Source organism: Vipera ursinii (genome assembly GCF_947247035.1).
Source record: "Vipera ursinii genome assembly, chromosome: 3".
In the NCBI taxonomy this organism is placed as follows: domain Eukaryota; kingdom Metazoa; phylum Chordata; class Lepidosauria; order Squamata; family Viperidae; genus Vipera; species Vipera ursinii.
In genome coordinates, this window is record NC_139516.1 from 69,820,601 (window position 1) to 69,836,986 (window position 16,386).

General features: G+C 38.0%; 1 protein-coding gene across 1 annotated transcript in view; it reads left to right on the plus strand.

Annotated features, from left to right (window-relative positions):
• Positions 1 to 559: 559 nt before the first annotated feature.
• Positions 560 to 16,386, plus strand: part of IL23R (interleukin 23 receptor) — a gene marked incomplete at both ends in the record, with an annotated part of 50,194 nt that continues 34,367 nt past the window's right edge. Inside the window, 5 exons of the mRNA XM_083360238.1 lie at positions 560 to 653; positions 3,335 to 3,619; positions 4,826 to 4,949; positions 10,412 to 10,575; positions 13,826 to 13,971. Of these exons, the coding sequence (XP_083216364.1) occupies positions 560 to 653; positions 3,335 to 3,619; positions 4,826 to 4,949; positions 10,412 to 10,575; positions 13,826 to 13,971 (813 nt within the window). The remainder of the gene's footprint in view (positions 654 to 3,334; positions 3,620 to 4,825; positions 4,950 to 10,411; positions 10,576 to 13,825; positions 13,972 to 16,386) is intronic.

The following is a 16,386-nucleotide window of genomic DNA, read 5'->3' on the forward strand; positions in this document are numbered from 1 at the left end:
AAGATACTGGAGTGGGTTGCCATTTCCTTCTCCAGTGGATCACGTTTTGTCAGAACTCTCTGCTATGACCTGTCTGTCTTGGGTGGCCCTGCAGGGCATAGCTCATAGCTTCATTGAATTATGCAAGCCCCTTTGCCACAACAAGGCAGTAATCCATGAAGGGGGCATTTTTTGATACTTATCTTAAAATAAATAATATCCGCTTAGCTTAAAATAGGAATATCTTTCTATAGCTGCTGACAAGCAGGATAAAATGTGTAAAATAATATTTGCTGTCCTTAAAAGTTGTTCAAAAATATCTTAGTAGTAAAACCAACACTGCAGCGTTGATTTTTGTGAAGGAGAAATTTGGGGAAGCTAAATAGAGAGTTTAAAAAAGAATGAAGAAATTTATTTCCAAAGCTAAATTTGTCCTTCCAGTTGTTTCATCTTCCCCATTCAACAGTTTGGTAGCATTATGTTCAATATTTTTTAAAGCAATATTGGTAGAGAAAATCATATTGTTGTTTTTTTTCTTTTAGACAATGTCTTTTGACAAAGGTCCAACTTCTTCCAGATCATGGGAATATCTAAAGTATTGTTAATTTTAAACTTACTTTTCTGTAAGATCCCTCAAAGCCTTCTTTCTCATCGGTGCTTACCTAAAGGGCCAGGTAAGTATTATATCCTGTAGGAATTGGGAGAAACTAAATGCAGGTAGTCTCGATTTATAACCACAACTGAGCCCATTTTACGACCTTGCTTGCCCAGAGTTATTAAGTGAATCACTGCAGTTGTTAAGTCAGTAACATGGTTGTTAAGTCAACCTGGCTTCCTCACTGACTTTGCTTGCAGAAGGTCACAAGAGATGACCACATAACCCTGGGACACTGCAACTATCATAAATATGAACCAGTCACCAAGCATTCAAATTTTGATCACATTACTATTGGGATGTTGCAACAGTTGTAAGTTGAAAAACTGTTGTAAGTCACTTTTTCCGTCCTGTTGTAACTTCAAAGAGTCACTAAATGAATGGTTATAAGTCAAGGACTACCTATAATTAAGTGGGGAGAGAGAGAGAATTAGCAGGGCATCCTAACACCCTATTAAACATCTGAATATAATGTGTCTTGCAGACACGAGGATTTAGCTTACAAGCAAATAAAATCAATACCAAAGTAAACATAAATATGAACATCCAATACATTTAACTATTAAACAGTGATGCATTTGATTGGGTTCTGTAGCAAAACCATAGTTCCCTTGTGCTACACAAAGAATAAATTATGGTATCAAGAGGGTGTGACTGAGCTGATGATTCAATCCAGCTAGCAAGAATTCTTGATTACAATCATCTTTTATATTGGAACTAGGCTTAATTTGATAATCAGATGAACTTAAGGAAGCATGAATTTTAATTTTTCAAAAACAATATGTCTTCTTGGCTAAATGTCAAGAGGCACCAATTTAGTAATATCAAAGCATTTTATTCTCACACGTTTCACTTAATAGAAAATTTTTAAAAATCATGTATTCAGAGAGAAGCAATCTAATATCCTTTAGAGCAGAGGTCCACCACCTTTTGGGCACCAGGGACTGAATATGTGGAGAAAAGTTTTTCTGCGGACCGGAGGGGATGTGGTTTTGTGTGCTGCCTGCATCCCACAAATGGGGCTTTGCTTGTTTGTGCAGCCCAGTTGCTGGCATGCCACGGCCCGGGACTGATTCATGGACTGGGGGTTGGGGACCCCTGCTTTAGAGGTTTTGGGCTACAGTTCTACCAGTCCAAATTGGTGTGACCAATTAAAAAAGGTTTGTTGGAATTGTAATGGGTACATAAATCTAGCTAAAGGAAACTATGATTGCTTTCTTCCTCTTTTGGAATCAACTCTAGTTATATGACAAACCATACATTCCTTTTCAAAATTGCTATGGGTTTTTGCCTTCCTGCTTATGAAATATTCAAAAAAACTAGAAGTTCATTATTATATTTAAACTTGGCACTATTTTAGGCAGGAGTATGAAAATAAATTGCAGATTGTTTATTTTATTTATTTATTTTACTATATTTATATACCGCCCTTCTCCTAAAGGACTCAGGGCGGTGAACAGGGCACATATAAATAGAGAATACAAAAATTAAAAAGGATTAAATAATAGCCCAGATAAAGACAATAACAATGTAAAAAACCCCATTAAAAAACCTAACATCCCCCATCAGGCCAGGCCAGCTTGTTCAAATAAATGGGTCTTCAGACCACGTCGGAAGGAGCGAAGGTCCGGTGCCATCCGGAGCTCGACCGGCAGATGGTTCCATAAAGCCGGAGCGCCCACAGAGAAGGCCCTCCCCCTGGGGGCCACCAGCCGACATTCTCTGACTGGAGGCACCCTGAGGAGGCCCTCTCTGTGGGAACGCACAGGGCGGAGGGGAGTTGACGCCGGCAGCAGGTGGTCCCTGAGGTCCCTGTTGTAAGAAAAAACATAGTTTAGTAGCAAAGTGTATGCTTTACAGCAAGAAGACAGTCTCTATCACCTTTAAATACAGCTGAAATCCCAGAAAACTACTGCCAATGAAGATTGATAATTCCAGGCTCAATAAATCAATGATTTAACTCAGCGTAATGTCTCTTCCATAACAGGCTGTGGAAGGACCCACACTGATGTCCCACATATCAAGACATAATTGTGCAAAAACCACAAAGTGTACAGTTTGCATCAGCCCTGCATACAGTTTTTGTGCAGTATAACACTGATGCTATGATGTCATGCTGCACATTACATTATTTGCTTTCCTGTGTATAGCCATGCCTCTCATGTTCCTAATCCAGCCAATCAGTATTTTACTACCTAGAGATTCTGTTAGACTCATAGGATGCATTGTACCCTTAAGTTATTTCCTTCATGTGCATCTGCTCCATCTCACTCTTGCATTTAAATATTTGTTTTTGTTTGTTTTAAAAAGGAACCAGCCTTTTGTCAAGCAAAATGCCAACCTCCAGTATTATTTAATTCCTAGAATGTCTCTGGGATTAGGTACCGGTAAATACTTTTGAAAGATTATTTATTCATGTTTGTTTATCAGATTTTAAAAACTGCTCCTCTCCCTCACAGAGGGATTCTGGGCAGTGCACAAATAAAATATTTTTTTAAAAAAAACCATAAAACTTTATTAAAAATTTGAAAGAGGCAAACAACGTTAACAGTTCAGTGAAAGTCAGGGAAGGGTTTTCAGGACAATAACTAGCCCTATAGCTGTGTGCTCTTTGCGCAGGCTACACAAAACATGGAGAATTTATCTCTAATGAATTGCTAAAATAATCCTGCCTCCCCATGTTCTTCTTCTTCTTTTCAGGTATCATAAAGTGTTCTGGGAATGTATGGATAGAACCAGCCCCAATCATTGAAATGGGCCGTAATGTTTCTATAAATTGTCATTGCATGGGAAACAACTGTCAGAAAGGGGTACTATCTCTGAGCTTAAATAATGCCAATGTCGAGGACACACTCCTGTCCATTATAAATCAAACTACAGTTCAGCTCAACCTTCAGAATTATAATGAGCCCTTTTCTATAGTTTCATGCTATCTCAAAAGTTCCGGAAGCCGACTGATATGTGGAACACAGTTTTGCATGGGATGTAAGTATCATGGCTATGGGGCATGAGCTATGCAGTTCTAGAACATCTTAATTAATTTGGGATAATCAAACAGATTTAAAGGTAAGCTCTTGAGGTGATACATAGTTGTTGTTGGTTTTTTTTTAAAAAAATAGCTCATTTTCAGGAGAGCTTATAGCTTGGTTTGTAGTCTAAGCATTATCTAAACTAAGGGAGCAAGCTGTGTGGAACAAAAGGAATGAGACTTAATTCTGAGTAAATATGCACATTTTGCATTCTTAATTACACCTACTTTGAAGTAAACATCTTCAATGTCAGTAAGACATAAATACAAATCTGAACATGCATAGTCCAAATAACTTACATTGTATGCTTCCAGGCAGGCATGTTAAGGATTCCAGGTTTATTTCCAAATAAACAAGCATTGCCAACAATAATTTTAGCCCATGTAGCTAATTTTTACAATAGGTAGAAATGGTATTGATAGCAATTTCACATTAATTGGGACTGATTGTATATATCTTCTAGATATAAACATTGGAGAAGTAGTGGGAAATCCTAATTAAAGATAGTTAAGACAAATAGTTAAGAGCCAAAAAGAGAATGCTCCACTTTTACTTGAAATCCAACACACATGTCCCAATTCAGTCATGAAGCTGATGAAAAATGACCGAGCTTATAGCCATTTCCTTGTGGATCATTTATAGTGTTTTATTGCATCATCAAACTATTACTATGCCAATAGTAGAATCATGGGGGCATCCTTTATATTGTCAGAATGATAGGGCGTTGCACTCAATCCTGGAAACCAGTTACTAGGAAATGTTTTTTGACACTTTCTGAAGAGACCAGTATTGATATAATTTCAGAAACTAAGTAACAAAAAAATGTTAACTCCAAAGCAACTAAAAGTTTTTACGACAGTGAATCGCTAGACAAGAAAGTATTTTGTGACAAATACAAAGCATTGTAAAATCATTTAGACTATCAATTATATTTACAGAGGAAAATTGAAGGTCTCCAAATGAATCTTATTCACACTGAAGCAAATGTGTCCATAGGCACATCTTCTTAGAGGAAAACGGGACTTGCAGCTACTTTGAATAAATTCATTTTAAATGCAAAGGAGACAGCGAGGAAATGTTTATTCAATAGAGAGTCATGATTGCATATTTTTCTAGGTATGTTTTTAAATCAGCATAATCTTACAAACTCTGTGATTTGTAGATTTGCCTGACAAACCAGCCAATTTAACCTGCATTAAACCTGAGCAATCAAATAATATGGTCTGCACCTGGAATCCAGGAAAGACAACTCACTTAAACACTAGCTACATTCTGTACTTGAAAAGGTAAGAAAACTTTTAGAGATGACTGGTATGATCACACAGTTTTGTACAATGTTGTGGGTGCTCCAAACTAAAAATGAAATATCTGAAGTTTCACTAGAGCTTGCATATTCTTGCCTGAGACCCTATGAGGTCTCCTGCAAGAAACAGAGAATTTGCAAGATTTGGCGAACTCCCAAGATTTTGATCACTTTTCATTTCTTTTTAAAATATAATTTTAAACTTTTTACTTTTAAAGCGACTTGATAAATCATAAAAACAAGAATGAAATAATACGAAAAATGAGCTCAGACACCCTTTCTGCTTTTCAGGGAAGTTTTGAGATCTTTCACTTCAGTCATGTCCTTTTATTTTGAATTACTTACTTAATTAGCATTCTTATTGGAACTTAAAATGTTTTTATTTTCAATTATCAGCTGCCTAAGTGTCCTTAAGATAAAAAGGTGCACGCTCTCTCTTTCTTTCTCTCCCTCCCTCCACCAACACACAGGGATACTCACACACACACACACACACACACACACACACACACACACACACGTAATACTAATAATAATTATCTTTTTCTGAACATTTTAGAATACAAATCTAATTAAAACATAAATAGTCGGAATACTATTTAAAGTGTGTGGTTTCAGTTATCAATTCTTTTCATCCATTTCTGGATAATTTTTTGAGATAGTTTTTTTTAAAAAAAAGCATTGATGTTCAGTGGATATCATCCAGGGAGCCTCTGTGCTCTAGAAATTTACATCAATATCTGGTAGGAGAAGCAGCAGCAATTAACAAATTTCATTAGTTTATCTCTCATTAATTCTGATCTCAGTTTTGAGCTTCACCATTCATGTTAACTACGCTGAGGATGAGATGCTTAGTGATTTTTCTGTAAAGATCAACATCATAAAAGACCACGGGTGTCAAACTCACTGTGTCACGTGACATGTCGTGATGTATCGTGACTTTTTTTTGCATTGCCAGAGCTGGGGTGGGCACAACCTCCACATGATGCCACCGACCTGCAGGCTGGCAGTTTGTCACCCCTGTCATAGACCATCCTTTTGACCAACAGAGCAGTGGGAAGGAAGGGAATTGTTTACTCACCAGGCATTTTACTATATACCCACCAGCTAGCTGATTTCTGATGTAAACATAAGTACAAACATAAATTTGTGCCAGGAATCTTTGGAAGAGTGTCTTGGGATAGAATTTTATGGGCAAAATCAACTGCAGGGATATCATTAAGCGGACTGTCGCTCCTCCGCTGACAAATGTAGCCAGCAGAGTCCAGTTTTTATTAAAATAAAGCAAACAGGACTCAACCAACAGCACGGCTGGGACTTTGTGACATGAATTTGCCTGCCATGTAAAGTCTACTCCTAAAACTAGGTTAGCTACAATTTCAAGTCATACTTGTAAGATATGACAGAATGGTAACTGTGCTGTGGTTTCCCAGCTCAGAGCCACAAACCAAGGTCAAACGTACTAATGCCATACTTCTGATGAGTGAAAAAGAAAAACGTGACCCACTTACATTTTCTGCAAAAAAAAGAGGTCACAAAGCCTATTTTTAATTCAAGTTTAAGGTAATAACAAAATAAGTGCCTTTGACTTGATATACAATACACACTTTTATGCAAGTCTGGCAGCATAAGATACAGCACCTCCCAGGTTTACGGTATTTTTTTTAATTTCCTGAAAACAAGGCAATGTATAGCAGCAGCCTCTCCCAGTCAGTTGTCTTCACATGTATTTGACTAAGAGTCCTCATCATGGTTGCAATATGGCCACCGGCTAGGCTAACTGGGGTAGCTGTTGTGTGCCATGGCCATGAAACCTGTTCCAGGTTTGGAAGTTCTTTGGGCAACTTATCCTTCATGGATCCCTGACTACGGGTCTAATCCCACTATTGGGCAGAGTAAAATAGCCAGACACCTGGTTTTTGATGCCTAGAAAAAGGCAGCAACACTGCGAGATTGTCTCTCTCAGAGGCCAAAATAACTTGATTGGCTTGTATATTGTCCAAGCTGACTTTTTTCTGATTTTATTAACCATATACAAAAAAAGAATATCCAAAACTATGGTGGCACAGTGGTTCACGTGCAGTATTGCATACAAACTCTGCCCACAGCCTGGAGCTTGATCCTGACGGGCCTCAAGGTTGACTCATCCTTCCATCCTTCCGAGGTCAGTAAAATGAGCCCAGATTGTTAGGGGGCCACCACCCAGAGTACTGTAAAGTGCTATGGGGAGGTATATAAGCCTAAATTCTATTGCTGTTGCTATAAAGAAAGGGAGGGAAACTAAAATAAAAAACAACAGAGACAGAATATATTCATAGATGCTCATACACCAGCTGCCTGCAATTAGTGCAGGTTCGAGTCCCACTAGGCTCAAGGTTGACTCAGCCTTCCATCCTTCCGAGGTAGGTAAAATGAGGACCCAGATTGTTGGGGGCAATTAAGCAGACTTTGTAATAATGCCGCTTGGGGTGTGTGTGAAAGCCCTAATAAGCAGGCATATACATAGAATGAAGGCTACTGCTAAGCTTGTAAGCCGCCCTGAGTCTTCGGAGAAGGGCGGGATATAAATGGAATTAAAATAATAAATAAATAAATAAATACATTCATAAAAGTTGTCAAATAAACATTTCAGTTAATGGAAATCATTATAATCAACCTTACCTAATCTAGAATGCAGTATTGCAGGATAATTCTGCCACCTGCTCAAGGTTGACTTAGCCTTCCATTCTTCTGAGGTTAGTAAAATGAGGACTCAGATTGTTGGGGGCAATATGTTGACTCTGCAAACCACATAGAGAGAGCTATAAAGCTCTGTGAAGAGGTATATAAGTCTAAGTGCTATTGCTATTGATTCACACATTGCTGGTAACACTATTTATGTAGTATATTTGATAGCTGGGACCATATGTTTATCTTTCTAATGCTGAATAACATGCCTTCTATAGTAGTTGCAAATAGGGAACTGATAATCCATTTTATCTGGCAAGATGTTCAATTCCATGTGATAGAAATAAATGTCAAAAGAATTTTTAAAAGGTGCAAACCGAACTTCAATACGTTCTTAGATTGCATCTTTTTCCACAACAAAAAATATTTTAGATTTATAGGAGCTCTATATGAAAATAATGATGTTGTTGGAAAAACAATGAAATGAATATTTCATTTAAACGTGTTTCTGCAGTATCCATCAAGTGTTCCATTTGATATAGGAGTTATTACATACAGTATATTCATCCAATTTTGAGACTCAATATTCTGAGATTTTGTAGTTTTTGAAGTTTAGCCCTGTCCCATAAAGGTTGCCATGTGGACAGATAAATTGGTTAAAAGGGTCACTATATACAGAACATTAATTCAGTTTTGAGAATCAATATTTTTCAATTCATATTTTCATATTTTTGATGTTTATACCTACTGCATGAAAGCTGACATCTGGACAAATAAAGTGAATATTTGTCTGAAAATAGAAGTGGCTGAGGAATTCTGGGAGTTGAAATCCACAAGTCATAAAAGGGCCAAGTTTGAAGACTCCTGCTGTATGTTCCATATTATCATACCTTCATGATGACTGGGCAGTGAAACTGGAGGAAGGGGGCAAACTGTCTACTCCCAGTGCTGAAACTGAGTAGAACTTATGACGTGTCTTTTTATTATTACCATAAGTGGCAACTGTTTCTTCAGTCAGTTTCCTTGAATGCCAACCAACATTGCATCCTACTCACAAGCTCTTAAAGGGGAAAGGTGGCATGATGGCTTGAAGGAACATGATGTTTCTGAACTATGATCAGATAAATGCATTTTGTCTGAAGCTCCCAGTTCAGGCTAATTTTATTGTTTATGACCCTAGCAATTATTATTTGATGCACAATAGCCTAGATATGAGAAGCTGAAATTAGCAAGTATCCTATCTTCCTTTCTCCTCAGAGTGCATATTATGCTAACAACCAGACAAATATACACTTTATGTAATCTAAACTTTAATGAAGGTATTAACAAAAGGAAACCCCAAGATCATGGCATCCGGCCCTCTCAATTCCTGGCAAATAGATGGGGAAGAAATGGAGGTAGTGAGATTTTATTTTCCTGGGCTCCAAGATCACTGCAGATGGGGACTGTAGCCAAGAAATTAAAAGATGCTTGCTCCTGGGGAGGAAAGCCATGGCAAATCTAGACAGTACACTAAAAAGCAGAGACATCACCCTGCCAACGAAAGTGCGTATAGTCAAGGCTATGGTCTTCCCAGTTGCAATATATGGCAGTGAAAGCTGGACTATAAGAAAGGCCGAGCACCAAAGAATTGAGGCCTTTGAACTATGGTGCTGGAGAAGACTCCTGCGAGTCCCTTGGACTGCAAGGCGATCAAACTGGTCAGTCCTAGAGGAGATCAACCCTGACTGCTCTTTAGAAGGCCAGATCCTGAAGCTAAAACTCAAATACTTTGGCCACCTTATGAGAAGGAAGGACTCACTGGAGAAGAGCCTAATGCTGAGAAAGATTGAGGGCAATAGAAGAATGGGACGACAGAGAATGAGGTGGCTGGATGGAGTCACTGAAGCAGTAGGCGTGAGCTTAAATGGACTCCGGAAGATGGTAGAGGACAGGGAGGCCTGGAGGAACGTTGTCCATAGGGTTGTGATGGGTTGGACACGACTTCGCAGCTAAAAACAACAATTAACAATACCTATTTCCATGAAGTAGTGAGTAAGGAAATTGTTTCACCAAAGTTTAGGAGTCAGGACATTGAGAATATTATATTTTTGCAATCTGCTGTTGGTCTTTTGGAGTGAAAACATAGGTTGACTCATCATAATTTCTAGGTTAATAGAAGTGAGAAAAATTGCAGGGCTTCCAACAGTTTTCTGTGGGTTTGAGAGATAGAAAAGGTGATTAAACATCAATGCAGAATGATTTTAACTCAAATAAGTTATTTGCCCCTTTCTACATTTCTAATTCTGCTTTGAATTTTAGACAGAGAAATGAACAGTTGTTTTAAGTTCCATGTATTTCAGCAGGAAAAAAAATATCTTTAGTGGCCAAAGGGAAAAAATAATAATGAAAAAACTATCTGGCAGGATAAGAATTAAGTACCTTTCTGCTATTTTTTTAATTACAGATTGTTCTCTCTTTTTGAACAATAACATGGTCTTGGAAATGATAATTTTTGTTGCACTGACATTTTATAGGACTGTATTGTATTCCAAAGCTAGGCTCCCTTTGAAAGCAGTAGAATTTAAACAAAATTACTAGTGGCTGGATTATGTTTAACATGGGGGGGGCGGGGAGAGAGAGAGAGAGAGAGAGAGAGAGAGAGAGAGGTGTCTACTATAACATGCAGACCCCTAATAACAATGACTTTACTAGAACAATATTTACAGATCTTGTTTTAGTTACACATTCAAATATTTAACTAGCTATGTTATTTCAACTCTTCTTTGATCTTTGCAGTTTATTCACAAAAGAGAACAAAGGATTTGTCTCAAACAGAAGCTCCGTTATTATTCCATTGAATCAACTACAGAAAAATGAAACTTTTTCCATCTCGGTCCATGCTGAAAATTACTTGGGTGGAATTTGTTCAGAGGAACTTCATGTTGATCTCAACAGTATAGGTAATATATGATTCAGGGGTGTTTTTTTTTTAAGAAAAACTATTTCCCCCTCCCCCAGCAACACATTTTGCAGTTTCTGTGAAATTTGTCACTAGTATTTTTTATACTTAAAAACCTTCAAAGGAATTTTAGAAGTGGAAGCTTAAAACTTAGAAAGTAAATTCTTGGACACCCTGATCCTTCATCTGAAGAAAACTAAACAATGTGTATCATAAGCAGACAAATCCAATCTCTTTATACATTTAAGTTTTACGTTTTACTGATTTTATTAATTCTTTGTTCAGTTGTGAACTGCTCAGAATTGCTGAGAGTTCTGCGGCATACAAATTTAATAAATTATGACCATGAGGATTTTGAGAGCCAGACATTATACATATCATGAGATATGACTCTTTTATGACTCGTGGACTTCAACTCCCAGAATTCATAAAAGAGTCATAAAAGAGCCAAGGTTGCCTATCCCTGCTCTACACCAATGTTACTCTACCTTGGCAATTCTAGAATGTAGGGACTTAAATTTTCAGAATTTCCCAGCCAGTATGAGTTCTTCAAGAATTCTGGGAGTTAAAGTCAATTCAGTTTGAGCTCCACTTTTGGAAAGATGTCCATGCTCTTACTTACATTTTTGCATGCCTGACAAAACCCATGACAAGGTCCAGGATCGATTTTATTTTGTTGACTAATGACTTTTTTTCAAGGACTAAGAAGGAAGGATTTTTTTGAAATTAATATGAATAAGGGCACCTCTGTGGACATGGTTTGGGATGCTAGCAAGGCCTATATGAGAGGGGTGTTGATATATATGAACAATAAACATAGATGTGTGGTGGAAGCTAGGAGGAAAGAATTGGAGAATGAAATAAAGGAAAAAGAAAAGGCTTTGATTTTGAATCCAGAGGATGTGAAGTCTAAGGAGGCTATTAAACTGTTAAGAGGAATGGATTGAGTATATCCAGAACAAATATGGGACTAAGAAGTTTCATGTAGCATTTGAATAAGTCTTCCTTTCTTTTTTTTTCTGTTTTTTTTATATATTCTATATTAATAGTGTTTGTAGTTATCCTATATGAGCTAGAGAGTGATAGATTTTAGAGTTTATGGTTGTTAGCATATGGTTGTTTATGATTCTTTTTTTGTTTTTTATACCTTGTACTTAGCTCTGGGAAGTCGGGGGTGGGGGTGGGGAGGGGGGAGGGGTAAGGAGGGAGGGATAGGGGAGGGGTAGGGGGGACTGTCAAAGATAAAATGTATGATAAAACTTTTCAATTAAAAAAAAAACCCATGACAAGGTCATAATAAAGGACTTCCTTGGTCTCAAATCCATATTACAAGTTCCAGAGAGCAATGTTCTGTCCTTACCCAAACACATATTCCCCAAAACAGCCATAAGTGCCAGACTGCAGGATCTGAGTATTCATATTTCTTCTACTTTGGTAGTTGCAGCAAAAAAAAAAAATTGATGGGGGATTAAGTGTCTGTCCTTCTCTGTGTTATCACACTGCAATCCTGCTATAAGACACGAGCTCACAAGACAACAATGGCAAAGACTGAAGGAAAATGCCTACTTTTGTGAATTAGTGCTTCTATTGGACACATTTTTTTTCTGTTGAGAGTTGGAAACACAATTCACCCAAGGCAAAATTAGGCATTTCCATATGGCAAACAAATGAAGAGGGAACAATCACAAACATTACACTATGTGCTCACCCTTACGAGTATTGTTAGGGTTGTCACCAGTAAGCCATACATTGTAGTGCCATGTGTGATGTGAACTGGAGAACAGGAGCTGTGACCAGGGGGGCTTTTGCCCAGGTTCGCCTGGTGCGCCAGTTGCGACCCTATCTGGACCGAGATGCCCTACGCACAGTCACTTATGCGCTCGTGACCTCCCGTTTAGACTACTGCAATGCTCTCTACATGGGGCTGCCCTTGAGGACCACTCGGAGGCTTCAGCTGGTGCAGAATGCGGCCGCGCGACTTGTGATGGGGGTTTGCCGATACTCCCATGTAACACCTCTACTCCGCGAGCTGCATTGGCTCCCGGTTGCCCTCCGGGTGAGATTCAAGGTGTTGGTGATGACCTATAAAGCCCTAAATTGCTTGGGTCCGGGATATCTGAGGGAACACCTGCTGCCGGCATCAAGCTCCCTTCGTCCAGTGCGCTCCCACAGGGAGGGTCTTCTCAGGGTGCCACCAGTAAGAGATTGCCGGCGGACGACACCCAGGGATAGGGCCTTCTCAGTGGGTGCGCCTGCCCTTTGGAACCAGCTGCCAGTGGAGCTTAGGACTGCCCCTGACCTCCGTTCATTCCGCCGGGACCTGAAGACCTGGCTCTTCGAGCTCTCTGGCCCAGGCTGAGAATTTTAATTTTAGTTTTAATTTTAATTTTAACTGGGGTTTTACTTATGCAGGGACGAATATAATTTTTAAATCTGTTTTTAACTTTTGTATTTTTGTTTTTAATCACCCTGTAAACCGCCCTGAGTCCTTCGGGAAAGGGCGGTATATAAATGTAATAAAATAAATAAATAAATAAATTATACTAGAGTAAAACAATTCTATCTTCTTCTGTTTCTAAGTATGTAAGGCTGAAGAAAGATAGGTCATTTCTGTACTAGTGATTTTCAGTGTTTTGGACAAGCATTCAATGACCGTTTTGCTAAAATAACAGGAATGAGGTCAGGCTTTGTATTATTTCAGCAATGGCTGGGTAATGGAGTGAAAATGCTATAAACACCTAGTAGTAAAACTAGAGATTAAATTTGAGTGTCCTTTTTTTAAAAAAAAAAAGTCTCACTGTACTTAGTGAAAATTCTAGCTTCATTGATAGCTATTAAGTGAACTCTCAAAATAAGAATAACATTTAGAGTACTGACAGCATTTGGAAAGCACAGTGGGACTTAATCTATAAGCATTAACAAAACAAAGTATTTTGTGGAAAGTGACTGTATAGTAAAAGATCTAAGACAGGGGTGTCAAACCCGCTGCATCACGTGACGTATCATGACATATTGCGACTTTTTTCCCCTTGCCGTAGCTGGGGTGGGCGCATCTTCCGCGTGATGCATCTGGCCCACAGGCCAGCCGTTTGACACCCCTCATCTAAGAAATGAACAGATGTAGAAACTATACCAGTTGTTACTGTACTTCTTTTGAACTAGAAGAACAATCTTCTAAAATATGCATGTTGGGAAAATGCTAATAATGCTATTGTTGTGAATCAGATGTGCCATTCTTGTGTTTCTTTTAGTAACACCAGCTGTACCTGTTGTTGTTCAAAATGAAACAATAGAGTCTCCAGCATTCAGGACTATAATACATTGGAAAAGGCAAACAGCAATCAAGGAGACGTATTGTGAGGAGCGATATAAAGAGACAATAAGTGACACTTGGCATGTGAGACCTTGGCTTTCTTCCTTCTTCCAATTAGCAGTGAAGTTTTTATTGATCTCAGTATCATTGCATTTCATAATTCAGCTGGATGATGGTAACTTTGTAGACTCAATGTTTTGGTTTTGTGGCGAAACATTTCCTCTAGAGCTGGGGTAGGCAACCTTGGCTCTTTTATGACTCATGGACTTCAACTCCCAGAAGTCCACGAGTGATAAAAGAGCCAAGTTTGCCTACCTCTGTCTAGACACACGATTTACATTGTACATGTCTGTATTTCTCCAAAACGGATTTAAACTTTATTATATATGCAGTAGGAGCTTTTATCCAAATATTCCCTTCACAGGAATTACAGAAGTCTTCAGATTTACGGAAGTTGGGAAAACAACAGATCCTAGCAGTTAATAGCAGCAATGCTTAGTACGGTTCATTTTGTAAAATGGTTAATAAGTTATGTGTGTGTGTGTACTGTGTGTGTGTGTGTGTGTGTGTGTGTGTGAAATGCTTATATATACTATTTGAAACTAAATATGCATGTGTGCATATGTGTGTGCATGGGTGAGTGGTTGTATGAACGCCTTAAATATTTAGAAGCACCACAGTATACAAATGTATAGGAAAAGATATAGGAATATATCTTTCCTATATTCCAGAAAGATCAATAGACAAAACAACACATAATTGAACTTGTTTTCATATGAATATAATCCAGATTTATAGCTTTTCTCTCTTTGATATTAGAAAGATAAATTTACTTTTTTAAAATAACAACAAAATCATCAATCAATTTAGGTTCACATTAGACCCATCCATATTCAGTTTGTCTAAAACAGGGGTGTCAAACTCCCAACGTCACGTGACGTGTTGTGACATATCGCTACTTTTTTTCCATTGCCGGTAATGGGGTGGGTGCGGTTTTGGCATGCCACCCGCGGGCCTAAAACAGCTTTCCTCATCTATCCACCACTGTTTTAGGACTTCAAATTCCATAATTCTTTTAACTGCTAAAATATTTTTTTTTATTGTGGCCGGATCTAAATGCAAGAATCATATCCTTTGCCATGATAGATGGAGTTTATAGAAACTGTAAACCATCATGCTTGAAAGATTATCAGGAGGGCAAAGTTGATAAGAATACTTGACCTGTGACCCATTCAGTGAATTACAAGTGATTATTTGGTGTAGTTCTGGCTCTACAGTTTGGAAAGATTTTATTTTATAAGAAAGATAAATCCAGACAGTGTCTCCCATGTTTTAATAAATATATAATTGAAGAATACATTTGTTAATACAACTGAAAGAATGCCACACCTATTTATTCTTATATCGTCAGTACAGCATGCAATTCTTAGACTGGCTGAGTTGAATGCATGGCTATTCTATGAAGGAACAGGCTGATATAGAAAACTGATAGTGCTGGGATGCAATGGACCTTCCTTTACCCAGCCTGTGATAACTCTTCTTTCTCCACTATATCATCTCCAGAGTAGCAAGCCAGCAGACACAGAAAGACGTGGGGGTCCATAGGTGGAAGCAAGGGGGCAAAAGTGACTAATCAAGTTTCATATCATGACATAAAACATACAACTAACATACTCAGACTTTGGGGCAAATGTACAAAAATAGAGTTTGCATGACGTTGTCGCTTTTGATGCAATCTCAGTTTTTTTATAGATAAGTATGTTTTCCTCCCTCCCTTTAGCACGAGCAAAATGTTGCTAGCCACAGAGTAGGAAGGAGATATTTATTATCTTTGCATTTGCTTTTTAGAAAATTAAATATATACATAGTTGTAAATGTGACGGAAAGATTGTTTTAAGCCTTTCCTTTAGCACTATTTTAACTTAAATACTTTCTCAGATAATCCCAAAACAGACTAAGCATCATTGCTCCAATTAAATTCAGGTACATTATCTTAACAGAAATGCTGAAAGATCCAATGATGTACATATAGTTTGGAACTGAACTCCAGAAACTTCTGAGTTTCTATTGAGGGTTGCTATCCAAACATGACTTTGAGGCAAAAGTACATCTCATTAAGTAAAATAAACAGGAATATTCCCAAATGCAGCCAAAATAATTTTTAGTGCCATCTACAGGTGAAACTCTAAAAATTAGAATATCATGCAAAAGTTCATTTATTTCAGTAATGCAACTTAAAAGGGGAAACTACGGTAATATATGAGATAGACTCATTACATGCAAAGCAAGATACTTCAAGCCGTGATTTGTCATAATTGTGATGATTATGGCTTACAGCTCATGAAAACCCCAAATCCACAATCTCAGAAAATTAGAATATTGTGAAAAGGTGCAATATTCTAGGCTCAAAGTGTCCCACTCTAATCAGCTAATTAAACCATAACACCTGCAAAGGGTTCCTGAGCCTTTAAATGGTCTCAGTCTGGTTCAGTAGGAATC